The sequence below is a fragment of the Ips typographus genome, linkage group LG1, assembly GCF_016097725.1.
Source record: "Ips typographus isolate SLU linkage group LG1, UJ_Ityp_2.0, whole genome shotgun sequence".
Lineage (NCBI taxonomy): Eukaryota > Metazoa > Arthropoda > Insecta > Coleoptera > Curculionidae > Ips > Ips typographus.
In genome coordinates, this window is record NC_138422.1 from 7,262,783 (window position 1) to 7,281,919 (window position 19,137).

The following is a 19,137-nucleotide window of genomic DNA, read 5'->3' on the forward strand; positions in this document are numbered from 1 at the left end:
TTAATTTTAATTCTAAATCTATCGCCAAACTCCTACAATAAAATCTCATCTTGTTTTCAAATAATAAGCTATTTTTAATTATTTCCAACAAGAAAATAGCTAACTCTGTAAGCTGAGCAACGTAACTTCACCAACAAAATAAATTAGTTTAATGTTGTTCAAAATGTCAATCACCATTTTCAATGCATAATCTAGTTTTTCTGTCCATATTGATAGTTCCCACCCTGTATATGGCATTTTTTTATACATGAGTGGAATTGTAATTTAAAAAAACTGTCCTTATACCTAGTGTTCAATCTATTAAAAAAATATTATTTTAAATGAAATTTTGACACTTTGTATATTATAGAATTATAAAATAAAACGGACCTATTATGATTCATATTTTTAAATATGATAACCGTTAAAATCCTCTCCGTAAAGCTGCAAAACCACAAAACAGGTTTAAAATCCAGTAAAATCATTATAAACAGTCCCAAACGATTTTGAGTGGTATTTTGACAATTATGACATTTGGCCGTCAGTTACAGTTTTGTAACTGACGGGTAAACCTGGAAAGTGTCAAATTCGATCCCATGGAGGTAAAAAACAACGAAACATTCTTGAAAAGAAACAAAATCAGTTTGACTTCGGTTGAATGCCTTTTATATCTTCATCAGTGCATTTTTGGCATTTATAACATTTGGTTGTCTGTTTTTGACTCAATTTTAGTCTATTTTTAAATATGACAACCGTCCAAATCCTCTCCATAAAGCTGTAAAACCACAATACACTCTCAAAATCCAGAAAAATCAGTATATGAAAGCAGACAGCAGCACTACCTATTCCTATTTAAGAGAAACTCAGCATAGTGATTATAAGGTAACCAATTCCAATTTATAGCTATTGATAGTGGTTAGCAGAAGTACCTATATCAAGTAAATTGATTTGATTTTTATCACTACCAAGATGCACTTTTTAAATAGTTTCACATTGTAAAAACCTCGTTTAAAAAGTTTAACCCTTTGATAACCCACTGTTTAAGCTAACAATTCCATTTATGGATGCAAAGTACTAATGTATGTTACCTGTCGTATAGGCGATACATTTTTAGGTGAAACATTGTAAGCATTTTACATGTAAGTAGAACTCGTAACCTTTATGCCGCTGATAAGAGTTTAGAGATAAGCCGTGACCTGGACGAAAGATAACACCTAATGTAGAAACATAGGTAGAAGGTACAAAAGTCGATATTGTACCTTTGCGTAGATAAGTATACAATTAATCGGTTTTATACGGTAACATTACGTCTAGTCGTACTTTTTGGAGGTTTTGTGATAAGACTTATATAGTTTGTGGTATATAATATTTAAATTGATAGAGTTAATAGTGATAACCATGTGTTAGTTAAAACAGATTCCGCGAAACTGGCACTTCTGAAAATGAGCCGGCTATTTTGAATCCGAGACATTTTTAGATATGAAAAAGGTCGACGCAGGTCAAACGAGCCAACTTTAACCTATGTACCCGACGTTTGACTTTTTAGTCGTACGGTTTCGTTAGCCCAGTTTTAAGCCTTTTCGCATTCTGAATCTGTAAATATATTAGGTATCCAGTGATGGAAAGTGAAGTTAAAATGGAACAGATTAGTCTGGACGAACAAATTTTAACTAGTTTTAATAACAGTTCCGATGACAGTTGGTTCACCGCAAGTTTTGATGAAACCGATAATCCAGATAATCAGAGTGTCGTAAATAGACGGTCAGGATTATTTTCGATAACGCACATTTTAAAAAACAAAAACAAGAGTCCGGCCAAACCCGGTTTTGATACGAAAGGTAAGTTTCTGTTTGTTTATAACTTATAAATGGGCGAAATAAACGGTGGAATACTGTCCAATGTGACAAATTCGCTACATTTCCTGCAAGGTACTGTACGTCCGCCTTTACGAAGGTGCGAGACTGTAAACAAGGCCGATGAGAAATAGAATTAGCGTCCGAACAACTTCCTACATGGACACGGGCTTACCTGAATGATTGTCTTATTTTACTCGAAACTGGGCGATAGATAGAAATTTCCGTTAGGTTTTGATACTATCCCAAACATTCACTAGGGCATAATTTGTTTATATTTGCCTTTATTTATTTATTCATTTATTTAGGTACACTTTACAAACACCCTAGGGGGAACAGTTGAGCTAATGCAGTCGCTCATAAAATCACAATAGTATATTACATACTCAGGTGGAAAGTATTTGATTTCTGTCGAGAAATTAGGTAGTTAGAAATTAGGTAACTTTATCTCGAGACAGAAATTAAACTTTCTACCGTGGTTTGTATACTATTTTATTTTTAACCATTTATCAAAATCTCATCGATCTTTTAATAAATCATTCAGTTGAAATATTGATTGCTAATAGTCTCTAACAATAAGGTAGTATAGGTGTACGAGTAGTTATGACTTCAACCATAATAAACGACTGGTGATTTGTTTACAATCTTGACAACGTCATTATTGTGCTATTCTGTACTCACTTTCCACACGGTTGGAAAGTAAAAGCAGGTAATTTTCATCTTTCCATCTAGTTTACACATAAGAAATAACGTTATTACATACCTATAATATCAGTTAAGCTAACAAATAGAATATCTGGTCACATTAGTATAGATCAGCTCATTGCACGGTGAAGTCATATTGCTAAGGGGTGAAGCCCCGGACTATTATCAATATGGCTAGGGGATAAAATTCTTAAATTAACTTTACTTTTTTTTTTTTTTAATTCTTAAATTTGAAGTTTATATAGTTTATCAGATCACAGCCAGAATATTTAGTGTTATTTACAATGTGGTAGATGAAGAGAACAGCCTGAGTTTTCCTCCTAGCACCAAGAGCAGTCAAGTCAAAACTGCCAAGCATGAAATTGTACGACACTTTAGGGCTACACATTATTTTCTTTAGTAATCTCCAGTTACCAACATACGTTTCCTGCTGTATGTGACAATAAAACATGTTTTAATATTCAGTGTCATATTATTGTTATAAAACCATCTAGCAAAGTCATCCAAGTCACCCTGGAGAATATTACGATCAGCATATAAGCACCATTGCCTATCTGTCTAAACATCTTAAAGTCGTCAGCAAATAACAAACCGGTAGAGCCTTGCAGGCATTTCGGTAGGTCATTAATAAAAATCAAAAAAAGTAAAGGCCCCAGAATACCCACCTGGGGTACTCCAGAAGTTGCAACATAATAATCGAACAATGAGAAGCCGACTTTAACAGTCGTTTTTAACTCATGAGCCTCCACCAGAGAACCCAGCCTCCTCAAGCTTACGTAACAGTACACTGTGATCGACCTTATCAAAGGCTTTTGCACAATCTGTATAGATGACATCTAATTGCTGTTTATCACGCAAGGCATCTGCCACATGCTCAGAAAAAACGCACAGGTTGGTAATTGTTGATCTGTTAGGCAAAAAACCGTGTTGATACGTCGACATGTCACAGTACACATATGAATATATGAAATTATAGATAATCCTCTCAAATATCTTACTAAGAGTATTTAGTAAGCTGTTAGGTCTGTAATTGCTCACATCCTCTGTGATTCCATTCTTAAAAACTGGTACCACCACGCTTTCCTTAAGTCTACTTGGAAAAATGTTATACTTCAGTGATAGATTAAAGATAGGCTTCAAGGGAGCTAGTACAGCTTCTGCACATCCCTTATAAATGTATATAGGAATGTCATCTGTTCCAGTAGATTTTTTTTATTTCAATGCATTAATACTATTGATAACATCAAGGGAAGTATGAAAAATAAATCAAGATATTTTCTGACCTGTCTTTCGTCTGTTATATCTACAAAATAACTCAATAAAAAAATGTTTTTTTCAGTCTGCAAATAAAATGGTGTTGTAGTGTTTTCTTCTTTACTACGTTTTCAAGTTCAGAGTGGGCGTACTTTGGATTTTCAAATAGAAAGGCATACATAGTTACTTTTTTTAAAAAGCTCGATAAGAAGTAACTTTTATAAAATAAAACAAAATGAATAGACAGACAAGACACATAGTCTGCTCCACAACAAACGCGTTTTGCTTCTACTTCCAATTTTTATTGAAAACATTTTTTTATTTCTTGATAGATAGAGGCAATGGGGTAGGAACAACACCCTGTACAGGGTAGAATTCGTACTTTTCTTCAAAACTGTCTAGCGTTTTCAAGGTGCGTTATTTTTTATTTTTGAAAATACATTTCTACAGCAACATTTTGCGTAGAATCCAGTAGTGCAAATAGTTTTTTTCTATTGAACACGGTTTTTAAGCTACGCACATAAAAATTGTTTTTTTTTATTACATTAAGTTTTGCATCAAATTTCAGCTTTAGACACCGACATCAGTTTTTGCTTATAAGAGAATTTTCCATTTAAATACGTCCAATTTGGCCCACCCTGTACAGTATCAATCAGAGTGCGCTAAAAAAACTAGAGACATTAAATCCGGTGATCTAGTAAGCCTGACAACTGGTTCACTTCTTCCAAAGAAACCGTTTTGGTATTCCCGATTTAAGGATTACGAGCAACTCTTGAATAAATCACTTATGCTGGTTTCCCCGACACTTTAAAGTCGATTTGGAGTACGACTTAAGCTAAGTTGACGTTTGAATGTGACAAATTAGGTACAAAATAACACAGTTTAAACTATACTTATCTAAGCTCACCTTAAACCCAACTTAGCCAATGCTGAAAAAATGGACATAAATCGCTGCAGGTTTTAAGCAGGATTTGAGAACAATATACTATAACAGATTAGGACTTTTTGCAACAATGTTGACAAAGTAGGTACACAGTTATGATTTTATTTTGTGAAGCAAGTTGAGAAGTGTTTTGACGTTGATAGTTATCATTCTGATTATTATTGAGTACTTACCTAATGCTGCTTAATTGTTTTCGTTTAAAGCCAAATTTATGAAAAAAAAACATTAGCTTTAATTTTATGAGTAGTATCTAATCAATTTAGTTTTAGTCTTAAGAGTTAGTCTACAGTTTTGTGAAAACTAATCGAGTTTTTATGTTTTTTCAATTTTTGGGGCTTTTTGCAACATTACTGCATTTGAATTCATGGTAAAAGGATTTATTATTTATTTTTGCTTAAATCTTTTATGAAAAAAATACAATTTCAACCCTAACACAATGCTCAAACATTAAGATTCTCATTAAGTCTTAGCTGTAAGAAAACTTTCAATTATAATATGTTGGGTGTCAGTAGTTACAGCAAAGTTAAATTTTCTTCTATGAATACCATTTAAAATCACTAGGTCCAGCTCTATTTTTAATACTAAAACTAAAATTAAATGATAAAATTATATTTGGTTTTATAAACCAGGTTTAAAACTACTGCCTAATTGCACAATTAAACCAGTGATTTGTTAGTTAAATTTTAAAGTAGTATAAACGTTGTACCGGGTATTCAAGTAAGATAGGACATAGACCATAATCGAAAAAATAGTACAATTTTACTACGATTTCCTAGAAGTCGGACGTTTTCTGACTAATTATTGTAGTTTTAACCTGGTTATACACAGGGTGTCCCTTAATTGGTGTCACAAACTGTAGGAAGAGATACTACATCAAAAAATATTAGAGGAAGTTCCTATAAATAGGTATATCTTCTTAAATGCACTTTTTTTCTGAAAAAGTAATATATTTTATTGTAAATATCTCCGGAACCGTTTGTCACACTGAGAGCAAGTTTTGCAGGAATAGTCTCTTAAAAAAGAAAAGTTTTTTTAAAGTCGATTGATCTTGAATAAAGCAGATGCGGAGATTTTAGGTTAGGAAAAATTGGGTGCGTTTAAAACGTTTTTCTATGACTGTTGAATAATATGTTTATTATTCCCTAGTTTTGAATAGATAATAACACCTATTCTACTATATCTACTCCGTGAGTAATGAGTTATTACCATTACTCACGGTTTTAGTCCACCCGCGAGCATCATTGATATAATATAGGGTGCCTCTTTTACGAGTCTCACCATTTTCACTAATTTATATGATATGACAATTGAAAACAAAAGACACTTTATCATTGTCACTTTTGTTCATCTACAACGGTGCATTATCATTTTTGATATCCGACGTTTCATTTTTTAGTTACCATCATCAACTTTTCATTGAAGCAATTTTGATTGCAGGATTGCAGAAAAATATTATATTTTATAAAAGTTGATTTGCCTCTTAAAAAAAGTACAAAGCTGTATGAAAATATACAAATAGTTACCATTGAATTGTATCAAGCCGCTTTGATGTACTTCACTAAAAAAACTCAATTTTTTCTGAATAATAACTTCATTAAATTTATTTCATGTTCTGAACATTTTTAACGTCAATCGCTAATAGCGAAACCTTTAGTTCACCATAATGTTAAGGTATTACGAGTCGATGAAAACTAAAAATGGAGGACATTTCAACAAGTTTTTCTACAGTATTTTAACAGTATTAAAAACCCATCTTACTTAGAAATGTAATTGCGTTAATTTACTATTTCAATTAAAGTATACTTCCTAGTTATCTTTTATGTTATTTACGGTGGCTCTGCGACAATCATGTAAATTTTTTCTGACCAGGTAAATTTAGGCAGGTTGCAGATATGTGTTCATATACAGGATGTCCCTAAATTGGTCTCACAAACTGTAAGGAAAAATGTACGATAATCAAAAATATGAGAAAAAAGTCCTATAAAAAGACCCTCTTAAATGGTTTATTCCCTCTATATGGTATACTACCCCCTTTTCTTCGAGATACAAGATGCTCTCTCTTTCGTTGAACCAATATTTTGTTTTGTAAATATCTTCCGAACCGTATCACACTGAAAGAAACGTTTGCAAAAACAGGCTCCCAGAAAACGCTGTTTTTTAGTCGCTTAAAGCTGTGACGGAGATTTTAGGTTGACAATTTTTTGTTGTCCTTGCTAAGTTAATATAATATTTAACAAAGAGATCCACGGTTTACCGACGGGACGCAAATTTTTAATTTGGATGAAACTTTCTACTACGACTGTGCAAAAACCTCAAAAAGTTTTGACTCCCAAAGGTATAAGATTTCCAAAGTCACTAGTGGGGAGAAAGGAACTTTAGTTACTACATGTTGTATAATAAGTGCAAGTGGGCAAAGTCTACCGCCAGTTTTAGTATTTTCACGAGTGCATTTCAAAACGCACATGCTGAATGGAACTCCACCAGGCTCTTTAGGCTTGGCCACATCCAGTGGATGGAAGAATTCAGATCTTTTCAGTGAAGTGATGCTTCATTTTGTCAAACATAGTTCGTCTTGAAAAAACAATTCATCCATATTAATTATGATTATAAAACTGTCGATATTGCAAAAAAAATGTGTGTCAATATTTTAAAACTCCCATCCCATAAAACTCAACATTTAGAGGTTGGTATAATGAAACCATTTAAAGAATATTATAACGCTGGAATTGATGGTGGATGCTGAAAAATCCTGGGATTCCCGTGAGAATTTATGAACTGACATCTTTTATTGGAGTAGCTTATCAGAAAGCTATAACACCCTCTACGATATCTAAGGTATTTAAAAAGACTGGCATATTCCCGTTCGACCGAGACATTTTTTCACAAATTGACTTTCTTCCAACCTCTGTCACCGACAGATCTGACCCAGGGAATCAAAACTTATACATTCTAGAGCAAGATGTAGATAACGAAAATCGAGATGACAAAGATAGCAATCCTAATGACGAAAAGGACATTGAAGCAAATCTAAACTCTTCACAGCATGGTAAAAAATAACAAACATGTGCTAACGGCAAAGATATCGACAATAACTTCAATATTGACTCTCCTATTCCATCTACTTCGTTTCAACAAAATGAGTTAAGTTTTAAATCTTCCGAAAAATATGAGAAAAAAACGCAAAGCGGGGAGGAGCCTAACTGCAACTTGCAATTGCAACTGAGAAGGACCTATTGGAAATGGAACAGGAAGGTAAAATACGGACAGTTCCGAACAAGACAAAGAGAGTTTTAATGGAAAGTTCTTCATCAAACTCAGAAACGTTATTGATTTTGGACAGTGATAATGAGCTATCAGAAGATGAACCGTTGTCACCCATTAAGTTTGGTCTTCAGAGATCTCCACTTAAAGAAAAATGTTATCTATTATCTGACTAAGGTTTTAAGCGCAAATAATAATACTTTTTCTGTAACGTTTTTGCGTAAAAAACTCATTCGTAGTATGTTTCAAATTAATTAAAAATAAATTAAATTCCATTGTGTTCAAATGACGGTCAATTTACAATTATTGTAATCGTCTTTTATAGTTTTCCATAATATCTAATAAAGTTTGTTTGGAAATGGTATCAAACCCAATTAAGGTGCTCATATCATTTGATTTGATTATCTGCTATGATGTTTGCTTAATTCAAATTTCTAATTATGACTGACAGTAGTCGAAAGGACTATCATTGGAGATATCAGATACCTAGTACCAGGTAATAGAAACTTCCTATTATTCGAATATCAAGTTTTGGAAATTGTTGATTATTTCGAAAAATTATATTAAAATATTGCAAATTTGATGTTCTTTTTAAATATACGATAAAATATATAGTTAAAAAAACGTTATTTTACCTGGTGTCTCAATTATGAGTCACCCTGTATAAGAGTTTGGTGTTGCAACATACAGAACATATACACACCTAGAATTATTATTTGATTTTTTTTTCAATTTTTTTTCTTGTTTAGGAAATAACAAAGGGGTGTCGCTTCCCAGACTCACCCTGTATAACTTAATTTTTTGTAAAAACTTGTGTTTTTTTTTATTTTGTTTCCTTTTACCATTTGTTTTAATTTATTAAAAACATATACGAGTATAATTACAATTTTTATGATAACAATTTTCTTGATGTTTTTGTTTTTGGTTTACTGTGAACCATCGCGATGGTTCATTGTATGTTGGTACACTCTGAACCACAAAACCCATTTTTAAAAAAAGTTAAATACAAAATTACGTTTTAGTTTTGTTTGTTTTAGTGCTTGTACTTAGTATAGTCGGATTTTTACCTTTTGAGAATGACGTCATCTTTTTACATCTTTGTTTCTCGCATATCAAAATGTGAAATAAACAATTTTAACAAAAAAGGCACGTTATTAATTTTGTCATCCTGTCAAATTAAAAACGTTGACATTTACTGTCACTTTAATATAAACAAATATCAAAGGTATAAAAATGCTGCGCTACAATGAGCAAGCCCAAATGCTAATTCTAAATGAGCTGCTTTTTTTGGAGTACGAAAAGAAACAGTTTCCAGATGTCATCCCAATTGATTATTCCAATATGTATGATAGAGCATCACAGGCTTTAAAAGTGAGTACTGCTACCCTATGCCGAATGAAAAAGGCTGGCATTCCTGCTGACGACTCCTATTTCACCAACATTTCTAAGAACATGTCGGTCAGTGAAACCAAAATAACCGCTTTTTTGAAAAACAAAGAAGTTGGTGATGTTGGTATGTCAAATTACTATTCGCTTTATTGTGCACAGCACAATAACACAACACAAAATCAATGAACATTAATAATATATTATGTTATTAGGAGTAGAAGAGATCTTTAAGTGAGTGCAAGCACACCCATTCACTGAATGAATGATGATTAAACTGAAACTCTCATGATCATGTGATTTTCAAGGCACTTGATCATCAGTCACTTCTGAACGCACTAATTTTTCAAAGCATTTGTAGGTTAAAACTTGTGATCTAATTCCAGACATGCATGTTTTTTCACCTACTTGACGTCATTCTCAAAGGGTAAAAATTTGACTATACACCATACCTTAAAGTAATAAAAGTTTCATTTTACATGTTTTTAAATTAAAATCACTTGTCGGAAAATGAGTAAAAAAATAATGGTTCACTGTGGGACAGTTTACTGTATTTCTGGGTAACTTTCTGTATAAAGTGAATCAACTTTTTGGAGCTTTCCGCAAGCTACTTTTCTACCAGTCCGTAACTTTGGCTTTGCAAGAAAATCTGATATAATATCTGACACAATTCTAAAAATTATTATCAAAAATTGACATCTCTACCTTTACCTGAATTTTCCTGGCATCACTTTCTGGCAAAATGAATCTTAAAAAAAATAGATATTTTTAAGACAGTTGTACCTTATTGTTGATAAACTTGGATCGTCGTGTAAATTGCAACCAGCTCATTTAGTTGTAAACGTATCATTATTGCCAATATGCTTGCTAAATAATAAGTATTTACCAGCAATTAGTCAGCAGTTTGTATTCATTTTGGCACTCTATACTGTTAGCAGCAAAAAGAAACTAAAAAAAATCAAAATTCAATGAATTGATCTGCAAAACCGTATAATTGACATCATCGACATTCATAAAAGAAGCAGGTACGTCAATAATACAATCAATCCGTTGAGCAAGCGATAACGAGCTACTTTCATTAAACTCTCCACTCGATCAGTCGACGATAAATCACTAAGAAGAACCTTCGGTCATCAATGCAACCGCAAAGACGGGACACGGAGGCCACTTCTTTGCTGACCTCGGTGCATGCCACTAGATGTGCTACGTCACTTTTTCTAATTACTGTTTTCTTTAGAATCGACGCAAACAGAAAATACGCACGAGTGGACGCGAAGAGCGCCAATTAAGGTTGAAATCTTTTTAGCACGTTACGCCGTCATTTATTCGTTTTTCTAATAAAATGCATCCGTACCATTCACCGACGTTAAATAACAATAATAGTAATAACGAATGGAATTTACTGAGCTGGCGATGTTGAATGCTTCCAAGATGCTGTTTTCGTTCGCTTGGTAGGAATGTAAATGATATAAATTGTATGCTTTGGATTAGTAAATACGGCCACAACAAGGTGTAGCATCAATGAATATTAGAATTACAAATAGGGCAGAAGGCGATGCTGGCACGAGCGTGACCGTCATGCTTCATGCTTGACCTTTGCTCAGGTGCACGAGCCACACATCCGCCACTTATTATGTACCAGTTCTAAATGCATTTTTAATTGCTAATCTACTACACTTTACGCTTTATACCATGAACAGATGATCATTTTTCCATCACGACTGCAAAAACTAACTAACTAAATAATAAAACATCCTGTACTACCCAACGCAACTAAGAATCAACTTTTATTACCAAACCATCACATCAAACACAACTCCCCAAACATAACTGAACCCATAACTTAACCCAAACATGACGTGAAATATTAAATACTTAGGTGTAATATTGGACCAAAAACTAAAATTCACAAAACTGAAATTATTTTTTCTTTGTTTATTGGGCCTTCTGTCTCACACAAAAAGGTTTGTTAGGAAAAATACTTCCAGCAGACAAAGGTAACGCTACAGTCATAATGGACTCTATTACATACCACAACAAAGTCATGACTCTTTTAAATGAAAACAATTACACAAAACTAAATAAAAACCCAACAGAAAAAATTGAAAGGCAAATTTACACTACTTTAAAAAAACATCGAGATCAATTTTCTGATCTTGAGAGGCGTAATCTTACGCCACATAATAGCAAAACACCACATTTTTATGGTGTTCCTAAAATGTATAAAAATAACATGCCATTAAGGCCAATTGTGAGTAGTATAAATTCGCCTACTCACTCATTAGCTCGCTTCTTGCTAAACATTTTAAATCCTTTAGTAGGTAACACAGATTCTTACATAAAAAACTCTCTTCACTTTCTTGAAAAACTCAACATATCGACATTAATCCAAATCATATTCTGGTAAGTTTTGATGTTGTAAGTTTATTCACGAACGTCCCAGTTGACAAAACTCTTTCAATTCTTAGATCTAAATTGCAAAATGATTCAAGTCTTGGGGAACGTACAAGCTTAAGCGTAAAGACTATTTTAGAACTTTTAACAATTTGTGTTAAAACAACATTCTTCCAATATGGAGATGATTATTACCAACAAAATTCTGAAATGGCAATGGGTTCTTAATTGTCTCCAATATTAAGTAATATTTTTATGGAACATTTCGAAGAAAATAACATTAATAATTTTAATTATAAACCAACAATCTGGTGGAGATATATTGATGATGTTTTCTCAATACATCCATTCGGTAATGATCATCTCAAACAATTTCTAACTCACATAAACTCAATAGAACCCACAATCAAATTTACAACAGAAACTGAACAAAATAACGAACTTCCTTTCTTAGACATTCTAATCAAAAGAGACATAAACAAATTTGAAACAAAAGTATACAGAAAACCAACCCACACAAATAGATACTTAAACTACAAATCCAATCATCCAATAATGGTAAAAAAAGGTATTGTAAAAAGTTTATTTGATAGAGCCAAAATTATTTGCAATAATGAACAATTTAATAAAGAAAAATTATTCATTAAAAATGTTCTAAAAGAAAATGACTATCCTGAAACATTCATTAATAAATGTTTTAGGGATTTAGAACATCCAAAACAATCTGGAAATCAAAATCAAATTTTACCTTTTACTAACCTTTTTATTCCTTACATTCCAGGTATTTCTGACAAAATCAAACGAATAGCTAAAAAATATAACATATAACAATATTTAGAACTCAAAACACATTAAGATCACACTTAACTAAAACAAAACCTCACAATGAAAATGAATCTACAAGAAACGTGATATATAAAATTCCTTGCGAATGCAATAAATTTTATATTGGTGAAACCTCCAGACCTTTAAAAAAACGTACTAAAGAACACCAAAATTATTTAAGAACTGGAGACTTTCACAAATCTAATATATGCCAACACGCGTTTGATAATGATCATAGAGTCAAATGGAATGAATGTAGTATCATAGACAAAGAAACTTTTTCAAAAAGACGTAAAATAAAAGAAAGTGCATATATTAGATTAAACCATGACTCCTGTGTTGCTACATCCTCTATTAATATTGACCAAACTTGGTTAAATATTCTAGAGGAGGAGATAACACTTGGTCATATCAAATGAAACTGAAATTTCTTGTAATTTTGTTTTCAATATAAAACCCACCTTTCACTACAACAATAGATAACCTTTCCTATTGGAATGACTTAATTGGAATTTTTATTGACAAAACCCTTCTCAGAGTTCCAAATTGAACATTATCAGATTTAATATTTATTAAGTTGTTGTTTTCTGTGTTCTGCCGTTGTGTTCTTTCTTTTTTAGATTCTCTGAAGACGGTGGTAGATTTTCCACCGAAACGTCAGCGTTTTTAGGTAACAAGACCCAGCCTAAGTCAGTGGTCTTGTGTTGGGACGACTAGGTTAATGTTATTTTCAACTTAGTTGGAAATAGTGCGAAATTCCATTTTCCCAACAAACCTTTTTTGTGTGAGACAGAAGACCCAATAAACAAAGAAAAAATGAGTAACTCGTCTCAACAAACATATAGAACATATCTCCAACTGAAATTATTAAACGAACGAAGCACTTGACCATTGACATACAAAAACAAAGGTATCAGAATAAGAACCGCAACTAAAAAACACTACAAAATGTAGCATGTCGTGTGATGATCCAGCGATAGACGTCAATATGTCTTGGACAGACATTAAATAACGAACAAATCGTAATATTCCTATAGAAACAACTTTTAATTTTACTGACATTCAGAGAGCACGTGAAAGGAAAATAAACCAAAAGTAAAGTGCTAACAGCAAATTCAATCTTTTTGTTAGGATAACCGACTACCAGTTTCACATGCCTCCTGTTAGAAATCATTTCATCGAAGGAACCTTTTTCAGAAGAACCACACCATTCCTTTTTGAAGCTTAATTACGTCGATTTATTGTAAATTACTAGCAATTCATGGAGCCGTGTGGTATCTTTCGTGATATCTATTTAACTACCGAGTGCTAACGTTTCAAAAAATCAAGACTGATTAATGCACGATGATACACGGTAGATTATCCATAAAGAGAACGCCGGCCAGCAAAAGTCGGCAGTACTGAAGAGCAAACACAAAAGCGAGCCGGTATGGGTACCGCGGTCCGAACCAAAGGACATTATATGGTAATGGGTTCAATTATTTGTATATCTCTCGATTTTTAGCTTCTGTTTCATAATGGGGTTTATTGTGTTGCCGCCGCAGGATTTCACGCATGCAGACTCGCCGATGTGGAATAACTAGGCAAATTACCATCACGGCTAGTTCTCGGCCCACTGCGAATCAAACAATCTATCAGCTAAATGGAAAGTGCCGCCTTTTTACAGTAACACTCGGTACGTACCCTATCATGAAACGTTAGTGATTAAGGCTCCACCGTGAAAAAGCTTCCATTCTGCTCTATGCTCGGTACTAGATGCAATATCGATCTCTATTTGAGATAAGACCCGCTCCTAGTCGATTTTTGAAAAAGAGGCGTTTAATCATCGTTGTCAACAGTCCCGGTCCCACGTACAATTATGCCGAATGGGATCGGCCGATGCGGTCAACGGCGCGAGGCTGATCTAAAAAACCTTCTGCGAACTGGTTTTGCTCGAGATAGATAACACAGGGTCAGTTTCCTGCCAATGCTTTCTTTGGTCTATGCATCATTGACTGGTTACCAATCTGCTTTCTACTACCACAAATTTTATTATAGACAGTTTTTATTATTTGCTTAACTGCCATTAGAGTCACTGGACCATGTACAAATAAACAATATTTATCTAGAAACTGTAGATTAATAGTCTTTGCCTACTAATCTCCCTCTTCTGATGATTTACTTGTCCTTTTTCTTCAGAATGTTATCAATAAGGTCCAACACTTCTTGTAGCATCATCATCATCAGCCTAGACTGTCCACTGCTGGATAAAAGCCTTTCTCATATTTTGCCATTGCCTCCGGTCCTGTGCCATCAGCATCCAGTTTCCAGCAAATTTCACTATGTCATCACTCCATCGGACTATTGGGCGTCCTCTGTTTCTGTATGCTTCCACTCTTGGTCTCCATTGTACCATCGTCCATCGACCATCAGTTACGCTTCTGACCCGCCCAGTTCCACTTCATAATGGTTTCGACAACGTCTCTTACTTCTGTGTTGTGTCTGATGGTTCTATTTGGGATTCTATCCCAGAGGGTTGTTCCTAGTATTAATCTTTCCATCTTACGTTGCATGACTTGTATTTTCTGAATGTTGTTCTTGGTAATTCTTAATGTCTCTGAGTCGTATGTTAACTTCTTTTTCAAACACGCTTGGAAGACTGGATCGGAAAACTGTTCTTAATTTTCCATAAGCTGCTCATGGGCTCTATTTTTGACCATACGTAACATACGTAAATTAACGTATGATGTCAAAAATTGACCCCCAGGTTAAACCTATTCTAGGCTTTATTTCGTATGTTTGATTGTCTCTTCCAATCAAACAAAGACGCTTCTTGTAGAAAATGATCTAAAATTAAGTATTATGGGGTTCTTCAACTCCTGATCTATAAAAAAAATTTCTAAAATTGAAATATATGAACACTATTTTAATAAAGCTGTTAATTTAGCACTAAGCTGTTTGCTTGGCGAATTCTTGCTTCCTCTTTTCAAAAATTTTAATGATGTATTGCACATGTTCCTTCACTCCTCACACTAATAGAACTTTTCCAGTAAATTTGCTAAAAATTTAGTAAATTATGGCTTGTTTTGAAGGAGTATCTCTATCCTCATTCCAATAATATATGCAGTTTACTATTTATTCCAACGTCGACGGAGTCAATGTTTTTGCTGACGAGCAGCTGATGTAGTTGGTCATGTTTCACCTTGTCAAACGCCTTCTCGGTTAGAAGAACAGAAATGTGTTAGGGCACAAGGGCTACACATCTCCACAGAGTATTTATTGCTCCTACAAAGGCAGGCCACCATCAGGAGCTTAAACTACGATGTAAAAAAGAGGGAGATATTGAAACTCACTCACTGGGTAAATGAATTTGGCTACTATTTGTAACTTGCTTCATAACAAATTCAATATTCAAATAATTTCGCGCCAATATTCTTTGTCAGGGAACGCGGCCTCAGATAGATGGGTCAAGAAAGACTACTGCTTTTTACCCTCCCATCCCTGTAGACCAAAAGGATACGTCTGGAAGAGGAAGTCGCTACAAGTCTAGGAATTTGATGATGTTAAGCTTTCGGAAAGTTCCCAGAGTTGCATCGGCGTCCTCAGTCCTGGGAAAAGGATGCCCCCAAAATTCTCGTCACCCGGGGGGAAGGTCTGGGGGAAATTGTGGTCCTCTTCTTGGCTGGTTGGTCCTGATTTGTCGTCTATCTGAAACAGAAAGCAAAATCTATTAATAATTACCCTTTATCCAATAATTGGTATCGGAGGCGTTTGTGGGGTGCTTCTAGCTCCGGGTCGTAGTTCACTGCTTCTCGCAGTATCTGGTTTTCGCTGCTTTTCGTTTTTTGGAATATCTTCACTGCGCTCTGCTTGATCCTTTGCTTTGCGGTGGTGAACTTCAAATCTCGCTGGATGTCCATGTTTCTGACGTACCATTGGCCGTCCATGGCTGTCCAGAGCGCAATGTTTTCCACAGCTTGGAGTTTCTTCAGGCCGCGTACCCCAGGCTCATAATCTCATGAAAAGTTAATAAAAAATGATACAAATTTAAATATTCTATATGGAACTATAGTAATTAAAACAACTGAAACTAACTTAGGATAATAATATAATGCCTATATTCTTAGAATTGTATAGTATATTGTATGTACCTACAGGGTGAATAAGATGTCCTTATCACACAAGGGCGAAGTCGATATGAACAATTTGAAAAAAATAGTTAATTTAATTGGAATTTCAAACAAAATAGATAGTTTAACACAATTGGATTTCTTATCGGTTAAACTGCCTTTTGACCATTGATATAATTTTCTGTCAAAACAATAACCAAATTTCATAGAAACACATGTTCCAGTTTAGACAAGATAGTTTGAAGGTGAATGTTTATGTTGAATAATTTTAAATTTGAAAAAGTCTTTTATGAAACACGTTTTGCAAATGTCTTATTCTGTAACACATTTAAATTGCAGACCCTCGCTAGGCTCGTCCTGCAAACATTCAACTTGTTACACAAAATCGGACATTTTATAACTGTTTCTAATGGTTATAAATCTTGAAATGTAACATGTGTTTGTTTACTTTTGTGCTTAATTAACCACTTTACATGATTATAAATAAATTTGACATGCATCTTATAAGGACTGTAAAGGAGTAGGTATCAATGTTCAACTTAGTCAACTGTTTATTGTCATTCTGTTAACTTGATAAAAGAGATCAACTAACTCAGCGGAATTATTGGTTAACCGGTCGGTCAGAAAAGGTTCGAAATATTTATAGGTCGATGTTGAACGGACGTACATAAAGGGCCGTTTCGTATCGTTGGAGCGGTGCGAAACGCAAGACAGGACAAACGGATGAAGTATAGAGCGGCTACCACATAATGTACTACAAACTAGTTATTTTATTTATGCATGCCATTCACCGGGTAAAAGATAAAATATAGAAAATATTCCAGTTTCTCGTATAGCTCTAAGGGTTTAGCCGCTCTCCGCATTGTCGTTGCCGTAAATTATGTTCTCCGGTTCTTATAACCGTGATAATGCACGATGATTGCTTGAAATATGTGCTCCATTTTGCGCACTCGAATAATATATTGTCTTGCTTAATTTATCGTACCGGTCTGGGTTAAAGTTGCTGTAGCTATTAACAAGATTAAAAGGAGAATTTTGTCTTGGTATGACAACGTTCGTACCTTGTAACTCAACGGGAACAGGAAAAATAAATCTGCGCAAACTGGTGTGTGCTCATTCTGGATTGTTTGACCTCACTTTTATTTTACAGCTACTGGCTAGTTGTTTCATTAATTTTGTAGTTATTAGAGCTGAAAGAAGAAGATTACGCCCAAGGCTGATCTTTTAGTGGAAAAGTTGGAGAAACTAGTAATACTCGTTTTTACTTTACCCCCTCTTGTTAATGACGGCGGGCGTTTTTGTTTCTTTTCCGCCCGTTTGACACTAAATTATGTGGAACCGATGCCACATGGTAAAGTTCATGTGCTACTAAGAACTAACATCAGTTTCTCTTAAAATAGTAGCCAATATTACCTAATATCAGCTGTTTACAAAGTAGGACAAAACTCTCCTATAAAAAAGGTGATCCTAAAAAGCAATCTAACTTTACAACACTGCGAGTACGAACTACAGAACAATTAGTCTAATATTTAAACATTCATCTGTAGATTCCTGATCTGCCTCTTAAACTATACCAAGGTTCCCCAAGAATAATTTAGTTCAGGTTTTCCGTTTGCCAGAAATAAAACTGAGAAAGAAATTTGTGCCATAGTTCGTTTTGTGGAACGGAACATGGAACAAATCGTTTACTCGAGTGGTTTTGGATGGTACATGTAATGAAATCTCTGAGAGTAGATCAGGACTGTTAAGTAATGCCTTTACAATATTATAAAGTAGGTTAAATTGTGCTTAATTCTCCTGTTTGACAATGTTTCAATCCTCAGAACTGACTGAGAACGAGTGAAATCAAAGTAGTGGTAGTTACAATTGGTAGGGAAGTCAGTTGGTCCGCTGAGTTTAAACTTCAAATCAATGAATCTTAAAAATGTTAGTTAACCCGCTCAATATCTCTTACATGACAATAGTAAGTCGGACTCCAGACGCTTGAGCAATACTAATAAATGAGGTCTAACCAGCTAGAAAGTAAAGGAGCTTAACAGAATTTTAACAATTTTATTGTTTGTTATTTATCGGTCAATCTTAACGTATGTTTCGCTATATATTTTAGTACATAAACTAGATCACCATTGATATAGTTGTAAAGCATCTGGTGACATCTGTACTCAACTTGTATCACTTAGAATGTACGAGTAGGTACAGAGTTGTTATGTATTGCAGGATATCAGTTATTACAGTACAATATCAAACATACCTACTGGACATTTTAAAGCTTTTTCCAAAACAGAGAACAATCCTTTCTGTCTGAGAGGATCATTCGGAGCGCAGAAGTGACACTTTTAACAGCTGTTGCACCTTTAATTATGATTTAATACTTGTTCAATTTTTACTAAAATTTTGAGTTTAGCACTTAGATCGGCCAATTTCCACA

General features: G+C 34.0%; 1 protein-coding gene and 1 long non-coding RNA gene across 2 annotated transcripts in view; both read left to right on the forward strand.

Annotated features, from left to right (window-relative positions):
* The first annotated feature begins 1,242 nt into the window (after positions 1-1,242).
* Samuel (SAM-motif ubiquitously expressed punctatedly localized protein) overlaps positions 1,243-19,137 on the forward strand; it is a 118,482-nt gene continuing 100,587 nt past the window's right edge. The window contains exon 1 of the mRNA XM_081979527.1: positions 1,243-1,817. Within this exon, the coding sequence (XP_081835653.1) occupies positions 1,598-1,817 (220 nt within the window). The 5' untranslated portion in view covers positions 1,243-1,597. The remainder of the gene's footprint in view (positions 1,818-19,137) is intronic.
* Positions 12,443-14,400, forward strand: LOC145731456 (uncharacterized). The gene is made up of 2 exons (XR_014178806.1): positions 12,443-14,065; positions 14,145-14,400. It is a non-coding gene; the product is annotated as an uncharacterized LOC145731456 (long non-coding RNA).